The 24,768-nt window shown below is 41.5% G+C and overlaps 1 protein-coding gene across 1 annotated transcript in view; it reads left to right on the top strand.

Moving 5' to 3' along the window:
• Window positions 1-24,768, top strand: part of TDP1 (tyrosyl-DNA phosphodiesterase 1) — a 92,588-nt gene that overhangs the window by 12,257 nt on the left and 55,563 nt on the right. Inside the window, exons 7-14 of the mRNA XM_047737984.1 lie at window positions 3,651-3,685; window positions 8,936-9,028; window positions 12,290-12,457; window positions 12,908-12,986; window positions 14,327-14,506; window positions 15,513-15,561; window positions 18,189-18,255; window positions 19,826-19,933. Of these exons, the coding sequence (XP_047593940.1) occupies window positions 3,651-3,685; window positions 8,936-9,028; window positions 12,290-12,457; window positions 12,908-12,986; window positions 14,327-14,506; window positions 15,513-15,561; window positions 18,189-18,255; window positions 19,826-19,933 (779 nt within the window). The remainder of the gene's footprint in view (window positions 1-3,650; window positions 3,686-8,935; window positions 9,029-12,289; window positions 12,458-12,907; window positions 12,987-14,326; window positions 14,507-15,512; window positions 15,562-18,188; window positions 18,256-19,825; window positions 19,934-24,768) is intronic.

The following is a 24,768-nucleotide window of genomic DNA, read 5'->3' as shown; positions in this document are numbered from 1 at the left end:
ATAACCTTCATGGCAATATCTGACCAGGTATCTGGGAATTGTGACCTTGCCAAGTTGAAACAAATAAAATCCTCACCATTTCCTTTTACCTTTCAAGCTTGGGTCCTGATTCCCCTCTCTGGGACCACGTAGAATGAATTTCAATCTCACATATGAATGATTCTTATATGTAAAGCCCTCTGTTGTACCTCCTTAGTTTTCTTTCAGGATCGAGCATGGTTTCTTTGGTTGTACTTACAACAAGAATCCCTGTCTTCCCTCAACGTGCCTCCAGTCCTCTGTTTGCATCCAGTTTGTCAGTGTCCTTCTCAAACCTAACCAGGTTGTCTGGATATAGTTCGGTGGTTGCTGCTTTCTGTGAGTGCAGCTTAAAACTTTTTATTTTGACAACTTATCTGACTGTTATTAGCTGCTGCTGACCCGTGTCCAGTAGTCCTCTGATCTTTTTCACGTGCATTGTGGCGAAGGTTTATACTGGGGAGATGGACAAATTAAAAGCAAACCTGTTAGGAAACTAACTACCTGTGTGAGTCTAGCTGCAAATGATCCAAGCCTGATGAGGGGATGTTAAGAGGTCTTATAACAGGTGTTTCTGCTTGATTTGCTGGGACCAAAGCAAAGCAGAAAAGGCCAGGAAGTTGTTGCCCAGGTTCTTGTTAGAGTCCCAGAACTCTGTCGTAATGCTCTTCAGTCCATACGTGGAAATACACTGTAAGTCTTGGACTTCCATTATGACCGGTTGCTTTTAGTTCCACCTCGAAGAGAATATTGTGTGTGGCATTTCATGCAAGAAACCAGCACATGGGGGAAAGAAAAGTAAGAATTTTTCATAGTAGGATTTCCTTCCTGTGGAAATGGTGGCTGTGAAGTGGCCGGTGTCATACTGACCTTCTCCTGTTTTAGCAGCTAGCTAGTCTGTTTTCAAGCAGCCATGTTCACATACTTCCACAGCCCCTTTCTCTCCTTGCCAGAGTGAGATGGCCTCTGGATTTCTGCTCTTGGAGTGCGTTGACAAGAGTGAACTACATGGAACCTAGATGACTTTTCTCCATTTTTTTTCTAGTATTTTTTTCTCCCTCTTCATATAAGATGTAAGAATTCCAACTCATTTTGATGTTCTTTCAACTATAAAATGTTATCTGTGTATATGTGTTTTTTTTTTAAGATTTTTATTTATTTATTTGACAGACAGAGATCACAAGCAGGCAGAGAGGCAGGCAGAGAGAGAGGGGGAAGCAGGCTCCCTGCTGAGCAGAGAGCCGGATGCAGGGCTTGATCCCAGGACTCTGAGATCATGATCTGAGCTGAAGGCAGAGGCTTTAACCCACTGAGCCACCCAGGCGCCCCTATGTAGTTATTTTTAAAGATTTAAAGAGAGAAACCTCAGTCGGATCAACTTTAAGCTGATCTTAAATTTTTCCTATAATTTAACCCACAGTACTTTATATATAGTTGGAGTTTTAAAAGTCACTCCTTTACCCAGCATGTTTGTGGCTCACCTTCTACACATAAATAAACCTCAGCTTGGCATTTGCCTAAAATCCCTTGGTTGCTTTTGCTTCCAAAAGCAGAACAGGTTTAACTGCAATAGGGTGGTGCTAATGAGACTAATTGTGGGTGGAAAATAACACCGGAATCCTAAAGACCAGTCATGAAATCCGGGGAAATAGGAGGTCTTTCTCAGGCACTAGCTCCTTATACTGAAAAGTAGGGTGGGTGTGTGGCGGGTCTGATGGTGTGCTCCCGGCCGGCCGCTAGAGGGCGTGGTCGTCTTTAGCTTGAGTAAAGAGCTGTTCAGAAGGTTTCATTTCTAAAGTAGAGATTTGTGGCCCCATCCTGACCTGTTGAAATATTGTTATATCTTGTCTCTAAGATGAATTCTTGGGGTTTTTTTGGGGGGGCGGTGTTGCACAACATAGTGTTACTTGATGAAGCTGAGGCATACTAGTCAAAGAATCAGCGGATGCTCCCATTTTGCACATGCAGGACCTGAGGGGAGAGATTGAGACCTGTGGTGGTCAAGGTTCAAACTGCCTGGGTTCTGCAGTTCTCTTCCCACTAACTATGCCCTTCTGGGCCCATCACTTAACTTCTGTAAGCCTAATTTATTTATCTTTAGGATGGATTGTTAATCGTCTTTTTCATTGGGTTTTTGTGCTGAGAATTTGGCGCATTTGCCTAAAAAGCATCCATTAACTGTTACCTGTTCAAGTTAATATACTTGTGCTTAGACTTGCACAAGGGCAAACAGCTTATAGCGAAACTAAACTTGGAAGCCAGACTTTTGACCATTGCTTTATCTGAGCTAAATATCAGTTTACAGGGAGACAGTCTTCATTCTAATTCTGTAATTTTAAAGACCTTCTGTTCCCTGGTCTCTTGATTTGTGTGGCCAGAACATACAAATGAATTCTGGTCTGTGAGCATCCACAAACACTGAACTTAGGAATGTAGTGAGCGGGGCCACCTGTCAGAGCATCCCCTAGACGGGCTGCGACATACTACCCTGTATTCCAGTTGCATCTTTCTTCCTCCAGCAAACAGGTCCATCCCTCTGCCCTCTTGGGGCGGGGAGCTTGATTGTAGTAGCGCTTGGTTCCGTTTGTAGAGTGCTTATCCCTTGGAGGCTCTATTTTCTAGACAGTCCATGCAATTGTCTCATTTACTCCTAAAACTCTGAATCCCTGGGGCACCTGGGTGGCTCGGTGGGTTAAGCCTCTGCCTTCAGCTCAGGTCATGATCTCAGGGTCCTGGGATCAAGCCCTGCATCCGGCTCTCTGCTCAGGGGGGAGCCTGTTTCCCCCTCTCTGCCTGCCTCTCTTCCTACTTGTGATCTCTCTCTCTCTCTCTCTCTCTGTCAAATAAATAAATAAAATCTTTATTAAAAACAAAACAAAACAAAACTCTGAATCCCCTGACACCCTCGTTGTAAAGAGGAGTAAGATAAGGCACAGAGATTTAAGTATTTTTCAAAGTCACCCAGAGTTGTAGGGATGGGATTTGTGTCCCTATACCTGCATTCCTCACTGTTGACCTGGTTTGACATTTCTGTTTAATTCTTTCATAGCCTACATCTTCAGGCATATTCTACTTAACCAAGGTCTTGCTATACCAGATGTTACGTAAAAATGTTTTAATTCTCCACCCAGTCCTGTTTGTTTGTAAAGGTATAATTTTGTAATAGGAAAATAGATTGAATACATTATCTCTTTTCAGCACTTGCTAGGTTGTCCGTATAAGAGAACTTCTGTTTCAGCACCACAATGCATACTGCCACCACATTGTTTTTTTTTTTTTATATATGGTCTGGAAACTTTCTGATACATTAATTTCTGAATAAGCCAAATATCTTAAAACTTTATAGGGTCTCATTTGGTTTTTTGGCAACTAAAGAAATCCCACGTCTTGCTTCTTGATTACTATAATTAAAAATGGAGTAGGTATCAAATCATTCTGGCTAATAGAAAAAAATCTTAATGAGCCTCACTGGGTAGGATTTTAAAAATTGTAGTGTCAGTCCAGGGCTTGTCCACTAGAGGGCAGTAAAAATTCAAAACAAAGTTGACCTGAACCCTTTGTAACCTGATTTCCAATAGATAGGGATATTGAGTTTGTTCAAAATAAGTGACTCAATTTCTTTTTCATCCTAGGCAAAGTTGGATATTGCATTTGGAACACACCACACGTAAGCAAGTTTTTATGAGATGGGGGAGGGTATGATTTTATGAGAGCCAAGGAGGCTGTTCCAAAAAGTGCTTTTGAAGGAACTCACAGGTGACAGTTTTGTCAGGGAAAAGAGTCTATCAGTAAAAATTAGAGGCAGTGGAGCCGTTTACTAATGGCCTTAAGACGAAGTCCTGGGATTCTGGCTCTCAGCATGAAAATCTGAATCTGTGACGCGGTTTCTGCTTTCTTTCTGTTTAGGACATTTCTTACAGCCAGCTTGAGGGGACTATTTGGTGGTTGTGTGGTCTGTGGTTATGGATGACTGTATGTGTCAGTCATGTGCCTGTGGATTCTACTACCTTAACGTCTAGTGATCTCTTAAGATGCTGAGTTGCATTAAATAGACTATTGTTAGGTCAGCCTTATGCTGTGATAGAAAAAAGAAAACTATTTTACAAAGTTGGTCTTTTTTGTTTGTTTGTTTTTAAGATTTTTATTTATTTATTTGACAGAGAGGGACCACAAGTAGGCAGAAAAGCAGGCAGAGGGGAGGGGGAAGCAGGTTCCCTGCTGAGCAGAGAGCCTGAAGTGGGGCTCAATCCCAGGATCTTGAGATCATGACCTGAGCTGAAGGCAGAGGCTTAACCCACTGAGCCACCCAGACACCCCTATTTTACAGAGTTAACTTGAGAAGCTGATGCATATTCCTGCTCAAGACTTCTCAGAAGTTCCTTTTAGAATAACTTTGAGAACTTGAGAAGAATAGACAGGAAAAACCCCTATTACTTCCTGCTTGACACGTACCCAGTGATCGGTTTGACTCCTGTTCTACTGCCGTGAGCCCAGCTGTTGGAGCCTTTTTACATAATTACTCTATAAATGAGAAAAAGAACAAGATATGGTTGTCCCTGTTTCAATATTTTTATGAATCACATTTCTCTAGAAAGGATTTGTCAGAAGGATGTGAAAAAGCCTCATCTTGGAGACCAACATTGGAAATGGGTTGGTATTGCAAGCAGATTCCTTCAGATCCAGCTCTAGGGCAACAAGCAATCTCATAGGAGGAATAGTAGTCCTGAGTCTCGCCATGGTTATCATTTTCTTGGTGTTACAGTGACTTGAAATAAGGAAATACGTTCATCTTTTTATGGCAAAATGCATTTTGAAGCATACAGCCTGTTTTCAAAAGGAACCAGGGCTGGAAGAGTTGAGCCGTTTCATAAGAGGATGCCTTTCAGTGCTACATTATCTGGTCCAGATGGCCTTGAGTAAATGTTGCAGTGTTTACCAACCATCCCTGATTGGTAGCCTCTAACTGGACAGGGTTTGAGGATTGTTAGGAACTTTAAGCATTTAGCTCAGGTATAAATTACTCTTTAGTAGCACCGAGGTCACAGGATGCTAACTTCAGCAAAGGATACAAAATAGCCGTAAATAGACTGAATAGGTGTCTTGGGCTCCTCTCCCTGCATCACAGGAGAGCCTGGCGGTGGATGGCAATAGTCACCCTGTCCTAGATAGACATTCTGCCCGCAGTGAATAGCACCAAATGGACCCTAGCCCACTGCCCTAAGCTGGACCCCGAGCATAAAAATCTTAATGATTCTGAAATACTGTTACCCTTTTGGGGCCTGGACGTGGTATCCTAGGTCTCTAGCGCCAGCTCCCTGCACTAGCCACCCATTCTGTGCCAGCAGTCAGCACTGGGCTTAATCATGCTGCAGTTAACAGGCTGGCACATAGGAGAGCCCCATGTCTTCCATCTTCATTTCAATTACACAGCGATGGAGTGTGTTGGGCCTGGCCAGGATCTAGCATAATGACATTTGATTGATCCTAGAGAAGCTATCTTTTTTTATGCTATTTAACAAATTATTTGGTCCTTCCTTTTCATTATATAGAGGTTCTGAGTAGACAAGCAATTACCTTCCAGCTACTGTTGAAGATAGAACTACAACTCATTTTTTATTCTTGTTTGTTTACAGCTAAAATTGACCTCATTTTTTTCCTTTGGTCTACTCCTTCCTCCACACCCCCGTTACACACACAGACTTAGCAGCTTGAACCCAGCAGTTACTCACTTGGAGTTGTGAATGCCTAGGGAAGCAATTAGAACAGAGCCCTTTCCAGCCACATAGTCTGTGTAGTTTTTACATCGTGTTAAAATGCCAGTATCTTGTAGGAGATTAAACTCATGCCTTGAATTTACTCCATTACTCGTTTAAAAAAATTTTTTTAAAGAATTCATTAAATATTGAGACAGAGGGGCACCTGGGTGGCTTAGTGGGTTAAGCCTCTGCTGTCGGCTCAGGTCATGATCTCAGGGTCCTGGGATTGAGCCCCACATCAGGCTCTCTGCTCAGCTGGGAGCCTGCTTCCCCGCCTTTCTCTGTCTGCCTTTCTGCCTACTTGTGATCTCTCTCTGTCAAATAAATAAAATAAAATCTTTAAAAGATAAATAAATATTGAGACACAGTTTTAGTGTTTTGAGACTTAATAATTCTTTAGCTCTTAGTGTTTGGGTGAGAAAGGCCAAATTATAGGAGTTAGAAAAAGGAGGAAACCTTCCCGTGCCTGGTGCTGGGGTGTCATGTGCCTCCAACTTGAGAGTGTAGCTACCACAGTAAATAGGAAGTAGTCTTTGACATTCAATTTAGCAAGCATGTATCAACCATGTACTATGCACAGAGCATCCAAAGACAACCATGATGTAGCCCCCCTCCCCCTGCAATCATCATCCCTATTAGGTACAATAAACATGCTTTCTCTGTGTCTCTGTAGGATGCCATGCAGTCCCAGGGCCTGTCATTCAGTGCTTTAGAATTCTGAAGCTTTTCAGTGTCCCCCAGGGCTGGGAGCAAAAGTACCTCTGGCCCTGAGAATCCATAGCAGGGAAGGAGGGAAACCAAAGCAGCCGAATGGCGAATGTCTAACTGGGAGCCAGTGGCAGACTGCCGGGTGGGCCAGGCACCCCTTTCTGCTTGCATCTGTAGGCGGGCCTCCAACCACATATGACTTCGTCCTTCTTCTCCCCTAGACCACATTGTCCTACCCATTCACCCACTCACACACCAGTTGTGTGAAGGTCCTTGGCCCCATTCTTCCTCAGTGAGAGGAAGATCCCAGCACACGTGATCTGAACAAGCTCTTCCGGCTCATTTAAGAACCGTGATCATCCCATTACCTACCCAGCCATAGATTCTGCAGCTGTAAAATGAGACTGGTAAAGCCTCCAGAATTGCTGAAGGGATTTGGTGTGTTGCTATTCTGGAGAGCTGCTGGAATGCCTGGCCCATAGGTGCTCTGCAGACATTCGTGTTCTCCCTCCTTTACAGGAATAGCTCCAGATTTGGAAATCATCCTTTTTGCTGCCCCCACAACTTAATAGGTGACATGTAGGTCAACATTTGTTCAGGGTAGACCTCCTTTCTTATCCTTTATCCATTTTTAATTGTGATTCTCATTAGCTCATGCCATTTTGTGTGAGATGATGGCTCTCTTTAGAGTAGTTCACAATTCTGTTGGGTAGAATTCACTGACAGCAGTACATGATTTTCCTGATAATTGATGCCTTGATTAATGGAAATATTTGTGAAACTTACATCTTGAATTCATAACTGTCCTTATTCTTAATTACAGTCAGCTGCTAATTTGGCAACTGTGTGTATAAATCTGCCTAGATTTCAGGGAGCACATTTCATAAATGGAGAAAAGATGGGTTCAGCAGCTGTCACTTCTCCAGCTTTGCATTAACTTACTGTTTGCCAGTTTGGGTTAAATTCTCATTTTGGCGAGAGCTAAATCTCTTTTCTGTTCTGTGCAGTATATTTTTATATTAACTTCCTCCTGTCCAAATACTATTTACAGTATTGTTTGGAGAGAATCAGTGGTTCATTTTGCCCCCCGTGCATGAACTGACCTCACAGTAGGTATTAAGTATAAGTAGCATTTTGTCCCCAGTGGACATAAGGAAGAGTGACTGCCTTGAGGAGTGAATCTCTAGTTACATGGAGAGAACTTAGATTCCTGAAATAATTAGGAAACAATTGGGAAGCCAAAAGCCCTCCAGTAACAGATGAAGAAATGAAGCAAGACACTGAGGGAGTCCTGGAAATGCACATGTGAGAGAGTTTGTTTCACGAACCATGTTAGGTTTCCTTCTCACAACCCTATGCAGCAAGGAAGGGGTTGATCCTTCACTTTGTATAAGTGAGAAACTGAGGGACACTGAGTGACTTCCTTAGGGTCCTATGGCCTCCAACTGATGACTGGAGTTTAGGTCGTCAGCTTCAAGTAGAAAGCTCTTTTTTGTTCCTATTCCGTCTCTTGCTAGAATTAAAATATGAGAACTCTGTCTGATAACTGGAGGCCTGGGGAAGGAAGGCCCATGGCAAAGGGAGGACTCAACTGGGTCTGATTTTTAGTAAATAAAGGAAAGACTTATTTCAAGGCGAGATACACGTTAGTGATTAGTATGGCATTTGTGGAGTATAAGAAAAGATCAGTCTTAGGATAGTGAAGCATTTTCAAATTTCTCTAAACTGCAACTCACATTAAAAAATACAATGTACATTTCAGTCTGTTATATTTGTCCATACTCATATGCTAAAACTAGCTATTTAAATGTCTACAGTATATTTTTGAGTTTTTAAACTTTATTGCAACTTTTTTTTTTTTAAGATTTATCTATTTCTGAGAGAGAGTATAAGCAGGAGGGGCAGAGGGAGAGAGAATTTCAAGCAGACTCTCTGTTGAGCGCAGAGCCTGACATGGGGCGTGATCTCACAACCCTGAGATAGTGACCAGAGCCAAAATCAAGAGTCTGATGCTTAACTAACTGAGCCACCCAGGTGCCCCTTTATTGCAACTTCTTAAAAAATGCTAGCCATTAAAAAAAAAAAAATGCTAGCCATGATATAGCAGGAGGTTGTGACCATACTTCAAAAAACACTGGACAAGAAGGTTTCCATGGACCTAAATAGTAGCGGGTAATAGCTAAGGGTAAGGGCTCAAAGTGTCAGGCTTGCCCATGCAAGCAGGATGAGGCCAAAGTTCATTTACCGATACTCAGAGCATTTTGGAAGGTGGTTTTCTACCTATCACTAAAATGGACTTTGATTTTAATGTGTAGAAGAAATGAGGATTGTAAATGTTAAAAGAGTATTAGAAGGGTCTAAGCACTCCTTCAGCTCATGGTATTTGCACTGGAAAAATAGTACATATTTTAAAAGTAATGTTAATGCTTTTGTTCTTCTCTTTGTTATTAAAGGAAAATGATGTTACTGCTGTATGAAGAAGGCCTCCGGGTTGTCATACACACCTCCAACCTCATCCATGCTGACTGGCACCAGAAAACTCAGGGGTTTGTAGGCTTCTGTTTACTACACAGCAGTGGCTATGGGTGGCATTCCCTTTCTCTTATATTATTAAAACAGAACAAAACAAAAAACAAAACCCTCACATGTGGCATAGAGAAGAGACCTATACAGAAATAGTTGCACCTCCCACCCCCCAGGCCCACCTTCTTGAAGTAACGAGTGCTAACAGTTTAGTACATACACATCCGTGACTATTGTATGTGTTAACAGAAGGACCTTTTTTCCTTAGCTCTTACAAAAACAGGATTATACATACTCTACAGCCAAGCATAGGGAACAGCATATGCAAAGGATCTGAGGCAGGAGAGAGGGTGTAAAATGAAAGGTCTGAACCCATTTTTCTGGTGAGACCCATCAGTAACTTGGCCTGGTACCCACTGTACTTTTGCTTGCCATTTCCCAAATGGTAGTGAAGGGGAACTTAGTGGTTAATCGTCTATTAAAAACTTCCTGTCATCCTCAGTTTATTTTTCTGTAAAAGAAATCTGATGTATTTTTAGAGCCGTTGATATGTTCATATGGTCATGAATCGCCAAGAGAAAAATTGAATTTGAAATTTCTTCATGCTTTTTTTATTACTAACCCTTTGTTCTCAGTATACTTCAGATCTAGTCTTTGAGTCCTTTTAAGGAGAGGGGCTAGGGGTTTTTTTGTTTTAGGGATTTGCTTAAATCAAGTTTTAAGCACTGTTCTCCCACTTGGTAAGCTCTTCATTCTGGCTTTCATTTCCCTTTTTTAAGCCATTGTGTACATCTCTGCCTTCTCCAGGATTGGAAGAAACTCAGGCATTCCTCTAGCACCTTTCACAGTTCCCATATTCTCCACTCTCCTCCTCCCCTGCCTTACGCTCCGTCACTGCCCAGGGTGGGCTAGAACTCTTAATTTCAGAGCATGTTAGCAGAGCCCAAGTCATACCTTACGTTAACCTGAAATACAGGACCTTCTAGCCTCTGTCCTGTGGGCTTGATTTGACTCCACTGCCCTGTAGAACAAGGGTACCCCCTCTCCCTTCAGACAGCCCTTCCAGCTTGAAAGGCAGGCTTTTCCCTGAGCCTGACATCTCTAGCTCTTTCTCTTCACTGCCTTTCCGCAGCATAGCAAGGGGCTTAGAGCCTCACCCACAGTGCCTGATAGTTTTTCTGTAAACATGTTCCAGTTTTCAAGTGTCCCACTGCTTCTCAAAATGCATTGAATTCCAGCTGGTTCAGGATGGAAGGGATCACCACTGTCTCAAAAGCCTCAGCCACAGGAGGACTCGCTTGAGCAACAGAACTGAGTTAACTACACCTTTGCTTCTCCTAGAGCTGCTTAGCTGCTTGGTTGGGTGTTGAAACTCATGAGTCTTATGGAGTTTATCAAGTTGGCACTGATTCTTATGTGGCTCAAAGAGTCCCACCCCTAGCCAGCGGCTCTTTCTGGAGTCAGAAGCTTGAGCCATGCTCCTTTAAGTTGATGGCACATGGTTTCAAACTTAAAGTATGGAGGGTATGAAATCTCCAACTTCCCTTTGCCAGCCACCCTCGAGTAGTGTACTGTTGTACTGTTACCTCACAGCGAGTCTAGATTCTAATCCCAAATTTGCATTTTTGTGTTGTGGGTTATAATTTTTTAAATGTTTAAAAATAGTCCTTTGGTGTAATTTTCACGGTTGGTCCACTAGTTATGCTCTGCTGGTCCTGGTCTGCTGTACAAGCGTTTCAGCCATCCTTTTTAGCTGCTGCTCGGTCTGCCTTTTAATTTCTCACTTTGAAAATTATTTGGCCCACGATAATTACACATTTTACTTTGTCAAGTGCTAAAAACACCTCACATCTCCATATCCTGGTTTAGAAAGTTGTCATCTGTCCTGTTCCTCATCCAGACACTGATGTGAGGGAGCCTTTAATCCAGGAGGAGCCCAGCAGCCTGTGAGCTCTGAATTGCTATGTGTGAGGAAGAGACTGACACACCTGTGCGGCCCGGTATGCTCGTTACTCATTTAGAGAGCCAGGCGCTCACAGAGCTTGTTGGGCTGGCCCCAAAGGACACAGCCAGTTAGAACCAGATCTGGCCCCAGCACCTGTGCTATAGTCCTCTTCACGTATGTTACCCCTTGTCCAAGGGGTCTCTTCAAGGGTGTGACATGCCACCCTGCTAGATATGTGTGCAGAGTTCAGAAGATGTACGGGCAGGATCCTTGCAGTTCTGGATGCTTCCTGCCCCGGTGGCCTGCATCTCTCCAGTCTCCTTTGAGGGGTGCCAGGTGAAAGAGGAATTGGGCAGTTTGTCTTTGGGCTTAATGGGTGGAACTGCAGTGGGGTAGCCACAGAAGCAGAAAGTTGGTGACAGCAAATACGTCTTTAGCACTTGTTTAAGCCTGATATTGCTCATTATCTCAAGTGTGAGGCACACACACCCTGTGATGCGGGACTGCTGGCCTGGGCGATTTTGCAGCTAAAACTGAGCATGAGGTTTGAAACCATATTTCTTTGTGATCTGTCATGGAGCATGTCATAGAGGGATTGGGTTTAGGTGCACTTTTCCCACTTGTGGGTGCACAGAAGTTTAGGCGAATGGAATTACCCTCCTTTGAGGACAATCGGTGAAATGAAAGATCTCTTTAATACATTGTTTACTAGGTTGTTTGAAAGTAAGAGGTTAATAAATGTAATAGCATTAAATATGGTATCTACTCATTGCAGGCATCAGGGAAGTACAGGATATGAAAAGATCTCAAGTTGCTATAGCATATACATCATGAAAATGAGTTTATTTATTGCAAATAGATTTGTATATACATTTTTCTTAGTGTAGGTAACTTTTTTCCCATTTGAAGAGCTACATGGGGGTAGCTTGCTGGGGTTGCTACAGGTGGTATGGATTTGCTGTGACCATTAGGCATGCAGCTATTAGTTACTGTCTCGGGGTCTTAGCAGTGTGGAGGTGGGGGGTGGGGGTAAACAATAAGGAAGGTGTGGCCAAAGAGAGCATAGAGCATTGAGTTGTGAGAAATGGGCAGAGACAGGGTCCTAAATTCATGGTGAGGTATTGAAAAATCATTCTGAATATTGTGGAAGCTATTGGAGTGGTGCGATGGGGTTTATGCTCATGTTCCCTTACGATGCACTCTACTTACCATGCGGACACCAAGTGCGATTCGCCTTTTCCTTAGGGTGAGTGTGTAGTCAGCAGAGGTATGGTGATCAGTTGCTTTCCTGATCACCATGACTGGTTTTTTTTGTTGTTGTTTTGTTTTTCTATTCCAGAATATGGTTGAGCCCCTTATACCCACAAATTATCCATGGAACCCACAGATCTGGAGAATCAACAACACATTTTAAAGCCGATCTCATCAGCTACTTGACGGCTTATAATGCTCCTTCACTCAAGGAGTGGATAGATACCATCCACAAACACGATCTGTCTGAAACCAAGTATGTGTTACTTAGCAATTTGGGATTCTTAAAGCGGGTGAATACCTTGAGAGTCGTACCGTAGCTGCAGTGCAGGAGCCTTGGAAGGAGGTGGAATGATATCTGGCTGTCCCTCATAACGTGAGAGCACATTCTCTCACTATCTGCCTCTCCTAGATCTGAGGGGCTAAAGTGGAGGCCAGTAATCTTCCTGCTCACCATAAGCCTCCTTCTGGAGTACTCCTGAAGCTACACGATTTCATTGCTGGTACCTTACCCTTGTGAGTGTTCCACCATGATTTGATGTGCTTGAAAATGAGTGTCCATTATTGTTCTGAGGAGGCATCTCAAGAAAATAGGTGGTCTCTTAGAACATCTCATGATAACATTAGTTTTTGTGTGTATTTTGTTATTTGGGGGTCCACGAATCATATCAGTCTTTTCTATAACTTGTATTTTATGTTCTTTTAGTGTTTATCTTATTGGATCAACCCCAGGACGCTTTCAAGGAAGTCAAAAAGATAATTGGGGACATTTTAGACTTAGAAAGGTAACAGAATTTTTACTATTTTGTTATAATTAGTGTATATTTTTCATAATATATTTGGATGGCAGCTTCATAATAGCACAATTGTGGGTGAACAGCATGCTCTCGATTATAGTTTTCAGTAATTTTTAATGTTTTGCCTTTTTGAGGTATAGATTGCTCTAAATGGCAGAAGTATAAAGACTTTTTTAGTTGCTTTATTTCTTAGATTTCTCATTCATGCAGCTATTGTTGCTTTTGATTTCCTCATCTGAAGGCTTTTTAACATACAAATTCAACAAAGAACAGAAAAATACTATTGAGTAAAGGCTACAACTGTGCTAGGATGTATTTTGTTTATTAAACCGGAGCCTTTAAGAGTTATTACAAAAGCAGTCTTTGCTGCTGGTATGAAAATGAACAAAGAAAAGTCTTAACAAATTGAAACAAGCAAGTTCAAGAGTATGGTTTTCTTCATCTCTGTTTAGGAGACCCATTAATGGCACTAATAAATTCCCCAAGTGGCTCTCCTAAAAACTTTACCTTTTTCTGTGAAGTATTGGTCATGTAAGAATTACTCTTGGTTAATGAAAATTTCCTTTTTTGAATTGAGGCCACAGCTGAAAGCAGGTAGAATCTAGAAGCTAGAATCTAGGTAGAATCTAGATCAGGCTCCTGCAGTGCTTAGGGTGTATGTATATATGTATATATACTTATGTATATATACATAAAAGCGCTCTTTAATTTTTTTAGAGCATCACTACATGGAGCACAAGTGTGAAATCTCTTTCAAATGATAGGAGTCAAAATATACAATAGTTTGTAATTTTTTTTTTTTAGGTATTAACAATTATTTCAAGGCAAAATCTCATTCCATATGGCAGGTCAGTGGTTTATCTGACATTCGTACTAAAAGGGATCTTTTAAAAAAATTGGTTTTGCTTTTTTTTTTTTTTTTTTAAAGATTTTTATTTATTTATTTACTTATATGACAGGGATCACAAGTAGACAGAGAGGCAGGCAGAGAGAGAGAAGGAGGAGGAAGCAGGCTCCCTGCTTGAGCAGAGAGCCTGATGCGGGGCTCAATCCCAGGACCCTGAGATCAGGACCTGAGCTGAAGGCAGAGGCTTTAACCCACTGAGCCACCCAGGCGCCCCTGGTTTTGCTTTAATACAAATCAAAGAATTTTAGAATACTTCTGTCCACCTATCCCATTAAATATTTTTAGTATTTAAGCAACATTTTCCAAAGAAGAAAAAGTGAGTATGAAATTGATATGTAATATTTTTAGCATTTTTTTGTTGATTAGGGGTTCCAAGGACAGAAAACCCGGTTCTGAGTTGTTAAAGCTTTTCTGTTCACAGCTTCTGAAAGAGAATGCCTCTCCTAAAGGGGAGTCCTGGCCCATAGTAGGGCAGTTCTCAAGCATTGGGTCTATGGGAGCTGATGACTCAAAATGGTTGTGTTCCGAGTTTAAAGAAAGCCTGGTGACGCTGGGGAAGGAAAGTCGGACCCCAGGAAGAAGTGCCGTTCGTCTTCATCTGGTGAGTGCCCTTCCTGCTTCACATGATCACGTTTATTCTCTAGTCCTGGAGAAGCATGAGAATCCATCCTCCCTCTCATAGAGGTTTTAGTCCGTGATTCTTGCATGGAAACAGCCCTGCGTTAGCACCATCGTGTGTGATCATGTGACCCTTGTATCCTCTGGTGCTGGGAGGGTGGTGCCCTCTGCTGGGAGGGTGGAGCTCTATTTCAGCCACACACTAGTCTGGGATTTTTACATTCCTTCCTTCGGGTCTCAGCCAAAGAAAAAAATATCTGGTAAAACATTCGCTCAGAACATTATTAGAGACTTTGAATTAATAATTAATTTTGCAAAAAAAAAAAATTGTTGCATCGAACTCAGTGTTAATTTGGCATTTTTGAGGGAGAAAACTCAAATTGAAGTTTTTCATTGAATATATCTGCTTCCTCTAGTTACTAGAAGTTACATTTTTCATAAGATGAAATTCTTAATTTTTTTTTTTTTAAGATTTTATTTATTCATTTGACAGACAGAAATCACAAGCTGGCAGAGAGAGAGATTGGAGGAAGCAGGCTCCCCCACCAAGCAGAGAGCCCAATGCGGGCTTGATCCCAGGACCCTGGGATCATGACCTGAGCCGAAGGCAGAGGCTTTAACCCACTGAGCCACCCAGGCGCCCCGGAAATTCTTAAAATTTAAACTACATTTTCTAAGTTTTTAAATGTCTTAAAGATTTTATTTGTCAGAGTACACAATTTGGGGAGCAGCAGGCAGAGGGAGGAGGCGGCTCCCTGCTGAGCAGGAAGCTCGTTGTGGGACTTGATCCCAGGACCCTGGGATCTTGACCTGAGCCGAAAGCAGATGCCTAACTGACTGAGCCACCCAGGCGTTCCCTAAATGAAATCTTTCTAATTGAGATTTTCATCTTAAAAACATTCCTTTTAAGAAAGTTTCTTTAACATGGTACAATTTGAGTGTTATTTTGTATTTTTCCTTTTTTTGAAATTTTTTTCATTTATTTTTAGATCTATCCTTCTGTGGAAAATGTGCGAACCAGCTTAGAAGGATATCCAGGTAACTGTGGGAGACTGTCTCAGTTGCATTTTTTGGTATATCTTTCATAAATGCCCTGGTAAACTTTTTCAAACAAGTAATAAAAATGCCATTTTCCTTGAGAAAAGAACTGGTTACAAATTTGGAGCATATTTTCCCTTAACTGGCTAACAATCATGGAAATAGGTAATATTGAGTAGTACTAGTTCCAAAGATGGTTCCATGCTTTTGGGCAATTTTAGTATGTTACTGAATCCTCACAGTAAAACTGTGAGGACTTGTTCTGATTTCCACAAGTTAAGGTGGTCCCTCTGCCAAAAGTGGGTCGGTTGTCTAGACAAGATGTCCGAATAAAACCACCTTCCCTGTTGCGTCCTGCCTTAACAGATAATTCTAACATGCCTTTCTCTGATCTCTCTCTCCATATCCTCCTTGCTTGTGTCTGTGGCTCTGTGTGCTTCTTCCAGATTTGAATCACAGATATATTTAAGGTCCAAAACTTCTGCTTAATCTTGGTGTTGCCTAGCCGATACTTGAGCTTTCTAAAGCACTTCATCTATAAATGCCTAGGATGATTTTGTAGGCAACTTTCAACTTTGTTTGCTATTTTCCTTATACAGTGCTGGACACTGAACTTATATTTGGAATCCAGCAGCCCTCCAGATAGCACATTCAGGAGGCAATAACCAAAAACCCAAGCAGGGTTTGTCTCTGGAAAAAGGAAATCTGATTGGCATTTGCTCGTGGCTGGAAGCAGAATGCTTTGAGTTAGACTAATTTGGTCCATTTATTGCTTGTCAAACCAGAGGTGACCCTGCCAGAAATAACTTGGTTAAGGCGTGGAGTATAACGTATCAGCCCTTATAACGTATTGCTCTAATGGCAAAGCCAAAATTATTTCGCTGAGGCTTGAGACATGGTGATGTTTAGTTGGTTTTTGTCTTCTCCTTTCTCCGCTTCTGTTAGACCAGATTCATTCAAAATGTGCTTTTTAATGGGGAAAAACAAGGTATTTTCCATAAAACTATTTCATAACTGGCTCTGAATACGTTTTTAAGTTATTTGCAGTAGAGGATACGACATACCTTATGATGATTCAGAAATTTAAAGCCCTTTTTGGATATAGATTATTTATGAAGAAGTTCCAACATGTGTTTAGAAAATCACTGGTGAATCTGCAATAGAACTTTCCTCCTTTCAAAGATGAACAAAAACTGGCTACTAATTGTGTTTCCACTTGGAACTGTCTCTCTACTTTCTATGCAGGAATATGGCATTTAGAATTGCTTTTTAAAAACAACTGTTTAGGGGCGCCTGGGTGGCTCAGTGGGTTAAGCCGCTGCCTTCGGCTCAGGTCGTGATCTCAGGGTCCTGGGATCGAGTCCCACATCGGGCTCTCTGCTCAGCAAGAAGCCTGCTTCCCTCTCTCTCTCTGCCTGCCTCTCCGTCTGCTTGTGATCTCTCTCTGTCAAATAAATAAATAAAAAATCTTTTAAAAAAAAAAACAAAACAAAAAAAACAACTGTTTACCAGACTTTTTTTTTTTAAGATTTATATATTTGAGAGAGACAACAAGAGCAGGAGGAGGAGAGAGAAGGGGAGAGAGAGAGCAAGAATCTCAGGCACACTCCCTGTTGAGCATGGAGCCCAACACAGGCCCTAGTCTCATGACCCTGAGATCATGACTAGAGCCAAAACCAAGTCAGACGCTTAACCAACTACCACCCAGTTGCCCCTGTACATTTTAAGTTAAATTAAGTGATGACTATTCCGTTTGTAAGATGTTTAGCTAATACAAACTCTGTTTGGAAATATCAGAAATAAGAGGTAAAGGAAGCAGGAGGACTGAATTTTCATCTTAGTGGTGCCTTCCAGGTGTCCTGCCTCTTGGGCAAAAATTGGAGATGCTCCCAGACCACCTGCATGAGAACTGTATGATAGGCCAGAGTTCTTTTTTTTTTCTTTTTTTAAAGATTTTATTATTTGACAGACAGAGATCACAAGTAGGCAGAGAGGCAGGCAGAGAGAGAGGAAGAAGCAGGCTCTCTGCTGAGCAGAGAGCCCGATGCAGGGCTCGATCCCAGGACCCTGGGATCATGACCTGAGCCGAAAGCAGAGGCTTTAACCCACTGAGCCACCCAGGCGCCCCCCCCTTTTTTTTTTTTTTTAAGATTTTATTTATTTATTTGACAGAGATCACAAGTAGGCAGAGAGAGAAGAAGGAAGCAGGCTCCTCGCCAAGCAGAGAGCCTGATGCGGGGCTCGATCCCAGGACTCCGGGACCATGACCCGAGCCAAAGGCAGAGGCTCTAACCCACTGAGCCACCCAGGCGCCCCTAGGCCAGAGTTCTTAATGCAATTTTAAAAAAACCTTCGAATCTGTGCTGTTATTGATATGTAAATTACCACCCCTGAGTGATTAAATAGTGCCTCTTTTCAGATTGTAAACATGTACCATTTAACATGTATCCCTAAGTAAGGAAACCCCATAACGGAACATACCTAATACAAGTGTAGACCTTTCCTTTCAAAGAACCATTTCATAAGACAAAATAGGAAGTGGTATTGTTTTTTCAGTGTTTACTGTAGATTCTTAATGAAGGATCCTAAAATTATTTTCTATAATACTTGTTTTCTTCTTTTAAAAGCTGGGGGCTCTCTTCCCTATAGCATCCAGACAGCTGAAAAACAGAATTGGCTCCATTCCTATTTTCAGTAAGTAATTGGTTTAGAATGCTGCTATTGCTTCTTAGGAATAAGAATGTTATTTATGTCAGTCTGTTCTTTTAAAAAAGAACCTTACATAATACAGCTGTATTTTTTCATCGACATATGTTAGTGATGGAAATAACTTAAAACAAGGTTTTGAACATTATTTGAAATAGGTTTTTAATACCAAAGAATGAACTGATCTGTGAGGTTTGTATTTAAATATTGGCACTCAAATAAAAAAAATAAAGATGATGATGGATAACTTAGAATATATGTAAGCAGCATTTTAAAAAAATGTTATTTGAGTATAATTGACACACAGGAGTGCATTAGTTTCAGGTGTACGGCATAGTGATTCAGCCGCATTTAGCTCCTATTTCCAGATTATGGTTCTTCTGTCAGCACATGAACACCCTGCGTGACTGCAGGCTTGCTGAGGGCCGACTCCACAGCACTCTTTCTCCAGGACATGGGCTCAGACTTGGTTTGTTTTAAGGGTTCAGTAAATGGTTGAATGAACAGGGGAAAGGGTTGTCATTTGCCCTCCTCTTGTTCCACTATGCGTACTGCATGTTCTAGGCCATCGCACTTCCCTGCTGGCTCCAGGCATTTATTACATTTGATGGCTGGAAACAAAGGTGGGTTGCATCTCAGTAGCTTGCAAGCTAATTCAGTGTGTCTTTGAGGGCCCGTTGGGAGATTATTCTCTACAGAGAATATTTCTTTATATTGAGCTCCTTTCACAGGTCATTCAAGTGACTTTAATGATCGAGGGGATGGTCTACCTAATCCTAACTTTGGTCTCAGCCTCTTCCCTTTGCAAGCAAGGATGGTTGCCTCATGATGTAGGTCATTTTTTCCTATAGAACTCAGTCCTGCAGTACTGGCAAGTAAATGTCAGCCTTGGACTGAAGTGTTTCTGAATTATCCCCCCCCCTTTTTTAAAGATTTTTATTTACTTGACATAGAGAACACAAACAGGGAGAGCAGCAAAGGGAGAGGGAGAAGCAGGCTCCCTGCTGAGCAGGGATTCCTGATGCAGGGCTTGATCCCAGGACCCTGAGATCATGACCTGAGCTGAAGGCAGGTGCTTAACCCACTGAGCCACCCAGGCACCCCATCCTCCTGCTTTTCAACATTGTTTTAATGTTCATCCTGTTGGCATTTTTCCCATTTTGTACTTACTTTGAACAAACTTTTCCTGAGCCCATACTTGGTAATACACTGTGGGAGCCTGATTCCTCCTCTTAAGGAGCTCATAGTCCATGTAGGAGACAAGATCTGCAAACGTGCAGTTGAAAGCACAACAGAAGTAATAGACATGAGTATATACATGTCTCATTGGCAAAAAAAAAAAAAAAAAAAGTGGGGGGGGGAGGCTAAATACCAAAAGGCTACAGTGCTTTATTGCCCTGCTCTCTAAACAGAGTTTAATAAAATACCAGAGGTCCCGTCACAGAACTGTGTACGTACTATTTAGATGGCAGGATTTTGCTTTCCATGAAGTTTCCTAATACTAGGATTTTGACAGATTTATATTTTCTTACTAGTAATGGGTCTTTCCTGTCACTAGCAAATGGTCAGCTGACACATCTGGCCGCAGCAATGCTATGCCACATATTAAAACATATATGAGACCCTCTCCAGACTTCAGTCAAATTGCTTGGTTCCTTGTCACAAGGTAAGTAATCCTTATAGTCTTGATGGGAAGAACTTTTAAAATGTGTTTGTAACTCTTGTTCTGAATACCAAATGGGTTTCCAAAAAGTGGTTTTGTAAATTGTGATCTAGTTTTCAAGTGTGTGTGTCTTCTGAGCCTTATTTAAGAGGCTTGTGACTTACCCCTTTCTAGTGCCTGTAATCATTGCCTGATTTTATGAGTCTTGATATTTATAAGGTTTGTATAAAGTCTGTATTTACTGTTGTTACTTAATATTCAATAGTAGGAATGAGGCAAGTTAACATTCAGGGTAAATATAGAACAAAAATGATACGGTAAAACTAGTATTCCTTAATTACTTTCTCTTAGGTAATTAATAATAATATACTATCTCAAGTATTTTTTAAACATCTTTATTAAATAATTAACATATTTTAAGTTTCACCTCTTTTGAATCTATTGATTCAAAATATTGATTTAGTTGTATACTCTCAAGAATTGTGCAACGAACACTACGATTTCAGAATTTTCATTACTGCCTATAAGAAATGCCTTACCTACTAAGCATTCTTATGTCTATAGCAAGGTATATTGCTATGCTCTTAGAAAAAGAGAACTGACTCCTAGTCTGACCAAATGCCATTAGGCATCTCTTAATGATTTAGTAACACAATTGATGTCATTAGTAATAATTAAGGTATGACAGAGTAATTTCTTTAATGAAAAAACTTTGAAACAAAAGTTTAAAAATACAAAGAAACTCTTAAAAAAGCCAGTTAGAAACAAAACCAAGGGTGCCTGGGTGGCTCAGTTGGTTGAGCAACTGCCTTCGACTCAGGTCATGATCCCGGACTTCCAGGATCGAGTCCCTCATCGGGCTCCCAGCTCCTTGGGGAGCCTGCTTCTCCCTCTGACCTTCTCCTCTCTCATGCTCTCTCTCACTCATTCTCCCTCAAATAAATAAATAAAATCTTTAAAAAAAAAAAAAAAAAGAAAAGAAAAGAAACAAAACCAAGTTCCTTCCTTAGCTTATGGAAATTAGTGGTTACACTTTTCACCTGCTCAGGATAAGGAACTGTGTGACATGAACAGTGTTAGGGGTATACATCAGATGCAAGAGTGGGCTTCTGCAAACTTTTTGAAGCACAGAAGTTTTTTCCATTACACTAGAAAGTGTAATGGAAAAACATACATTTGAGTACTGAAGATTTAAGGTGCTCTGTCATTTACTAGCTCTGTGAACTTGCAAAATGGACTTAATCTAAGTCTATTTCCTATTCTTTGGGAAAAGTGATGGCGGTCTTTTGGGGTTGTCGTGAGAGTTAAATGAGATGCTCAAGGCTCCATGCATCTGACATAACGGACTGGAGGCCATGATAGCTGGGATTATGCTAGTTGGGGCTTCACCATCAAGACTGAAGGATGGCCAGGGGAGTTGGTACACATTTCTTTGCCGTGTGTCTTTTGTTTTTATTTTTTTAATTTTATTTATTTATTTGACAGAGATCACAAGTAGACAGAGAGGCAGGCAGAGAGAGAGAGGGAAGCAGGCTCCCTGCTGTCCAGTGCTGGACTCGATCCCAGGACCCTGAGATCATGACCTGAGCCAAAGGCAGCAGCTTAACCCACTGAGCCACCCAGGCTCCTGCCGTGTGTCTTTTAAAGAGAAACTTTGGCTTCTTCTTCTTCTTCTTTTTTTTTTTTTTTTAAAGATTTCATTTATTTATTTGAGAGAGAGTGAGAGAGACCATGAGATGGAGAGAAGGTCAGAGGGAGAAGCAAACTCCCCATGGAGCTGGGAGCCCAGAGCCTGATGTGGGACTCGATCCTGGGACTCCAGGATCATGACCTGAGCCAAAGGCAGTTGCTTAACCAACTGAGCCACCCAGGCACCCGAGAAACTTTGGCTTCTGAAGGAGGTTTCTTGGATGTGAATACCTGAATTAGATATTTCCTGGGTAGAGAAGGCATTGCCTGAGACAGATAGGTAGTGCCAGGGAGAACAGAGACCTCTAAAATGTATGTGGCCTGACCTTGGGCAAATTCAATCCCTAGTTGCCTTGGTAAGTATGAGATTGTTGTTAGTCCCTCTCCCAATTTTATTTTAACACACTTAAAGCTAAATTATTTAAATATTCTGACTTAGTGATGAGAAATTATCAATATGCTACCCAGCCTTCTACAGAGCTAACCAATAAGTGCATAAATTGGGGTATATTATGGACCCTTGAATGTAATCCAAAGGAACTGGATTTTCAGAGACTACATTTCAGTGTCAGCTCACCTGTTCAGTAATTGTCTGTTAAGCCAAGTTATTGAGTAAAACAGAAACCATGTTACTAAGTTGCAGTATTAAAAGCCTGGCTTTTGAATTGCATCTTCCCCATCCTGATGCTGTGTGTGATGGTCACTTCCTGCATACCCTGATGATGAGTCAGTAAAACTAGGTGAATTATCTACCTGCTTGCAATTCTGAAATGCTACCACTGGGAATAGTTGAGTAATAGGCCATCATTCACCCCATGGGCTAAATGTTTTGTGTTTGTTTATTTACATGACCATTCTTTTGCTTTGTGTTGAATACCTTGAATTAGGTATTTTTCTCAATCTGGTCTGACAGAATTCTCTGACAGTGTGGGTCATGTTTTAGGGCTCTACCCCTTATATATTCATTTTTTTTGTATGAGTCAAGGTTCTTCCTGCAATCATGCTACTTTGCATGAAGGCTGGATTGAACTTGAAGGCTATACTTCCAACTTTGAGAAAAATCAGATAGGATTTTAACCAATGTAGGAGAAGCCATGTGGAGAAATATATCAGTTATTTGGTAAAAGTGGTCTTATCTAGCATCATGTTATCCTGCTGAGAAAACTGTTGCCTAGAGAAATGTAGCGGTGAGTCTCTTTATACGTCACTGGAAAAGTTGAATTTACTGTTTATTTGGGGATTGTTTTCCTCAGGGTGGAGTTAAAAGATGGACGTACTTCACTAAAGTTGGGTGTTTATTGATCCTATTTTAAGGGCATAAAATGAGGTTGAGATTAAAACTGAGTAATCCTTGTCTAAAGACAGAGTTTTGTTTGTTTGTTTGTTTGTTTTTTAAAGACAGAGTTTTTGTAGTTGAGTATAACGACAACATTTGTTCAGCTCTGGGAATCCAGAACAGGAAATGACCCCATGCCATGCAGAGGCTGCAGGAAGAGATGGGTACCTGTCCGTTAGTTGCTTTCCTGTGTCAGATCTGATGAAAGCAGAAATGTATTATCTGGTTGGGGGTGGGGTCGGGGTGGGTCAGAGACCTGCTAAAGTTAAGGCAGTGGTATCGCAAGTAGGGCTGGAAGTACGCCAGAGAGTAAACCAGATGGACTGAAAGGGACTCTGAGCAGAGGAAGGGGGTGCAGAGGCCACGGAGCTGGAAAAGTACATGGGGTTTTCAGGGAACATCTGAGTGAAGCTGCAGCTAGATGAGAGAAAAAAGATTCAAGTAGCTTCAGAATGGATTTTCTCAAGCCAGGGCACCCTGTGTTCTTAAGTCCAGAAAGTGTCCACTGTCTATTCACTTCGTATCTGCTGTTTTGTATTCTGTGAATAACTGCTTATTCATTACTAAATTCTGACTCAGAAGTTAATTTGTTAAGAATTTGAAGTTTGTCATGGATTTGTGGCTTCTAATTTCATTCTGGAATACCTAGGCTGAAAACTATCAACTTACCAAAGTATACAAAAAATTAAAACAATTACTTGGCAATTTCAATATACCAAACACTGTTCTAAGTGCTTTTGTGTTCATTTAGTTTTCACAGCTGTTCCATAAGGACTTGGAGAATGGTTAAGTAGGCTGCCCATAGGCAAACAGTAGTAACTTATGGAAGCAGGATTTGAACCCAAGGAATTTGATGTCACAGCTGGTGCTCTTCACTTCGGCTTTCTAATGCCACTCTTAACAGCTATTTTCTGTGTATACCTATTTTCTGTGAAGACAAGTTAAAAGAAACTGCATCACTTTACTTTGTGTTATGAAAAAAAACAAACCCACATAGCATCCCAGTATTGAAGTATGTCTGACCTAACTGAAGTAATAATTTAGAAAATACTTAGAGCCCATTCTCAGCCCTTCTACAATAAGGAAAGCTGTAGATCCAAAAACAAAAGAGACATCTACCAGGAACTCCATTTTGTTTCTTGGTTTGCTACCTTCTCTCCAAGTCAGAACATCCCAAACTGAGCTCTTTTTTTTTTTAAGATTTTATTTATTTACTTGACAGAGATCACAAGTAGGCTCTGCAGGCAGAGAGAGAGGAGGAAGCAGGCTCCCTGCTGAGCAGAGAGCCCGATGCGGGGCTCGATCCCAGGACCCTGGGATCATGACCTGAGCTAAAGGCAGAGGCTTGAACCCACTGCGCCCCAAACTGAGCTCTTATGTAGAAGGATATTTCCTTCCTAACATCTGTCTTGGCCCTGGTGGCACCTGCCCCCTCTTTTATCCTCAGGCTTACAGCCCAGCCATCCTCTTGCTATTCCTTCCTTTGAGCATTCTGCAGCATTTACTGCAGTCCTTCCTCTTGTGAATGCGGGGCACTCGGGATAAAAACATAAGCATCAGGACACCTGGGTGGCTCTGTCATTTAAGTGCCTGCCTTCAGCTCACGCGTCATGATCCCAGAGTCCTGGGCTCAAGTCTTATATTGGGCTCCTTGCTCGGCCGGGAGCTTGCTTCTCCCTCTGCCTGCCTCTCCCCATCCTTGTGTGCATGTGCGTGCGTGCAGTTGCTGACAAATAGTATCTTTTTAAAAATAATAAAAAATAAGCTTCTTAAAGGCACTACCTAAATCTTATGTTTGATGTTAGAAGCCAGA

This window comes from Lutra lutra, chromosome 7 (genome assembly GCF_902655055.1).
Source record: "Lutra lutra chromosome 7, mLutLut1.2, whole genome shotgun sequence".
NCBI lineage: Eukaryota > Metazoa > Chordata > Mammalia > Carnivora > Mustelidae > Lutra > Lutra lutra.
This window is presented reverse-complemented; position numbering and strand designations above follow the sequence as displayed.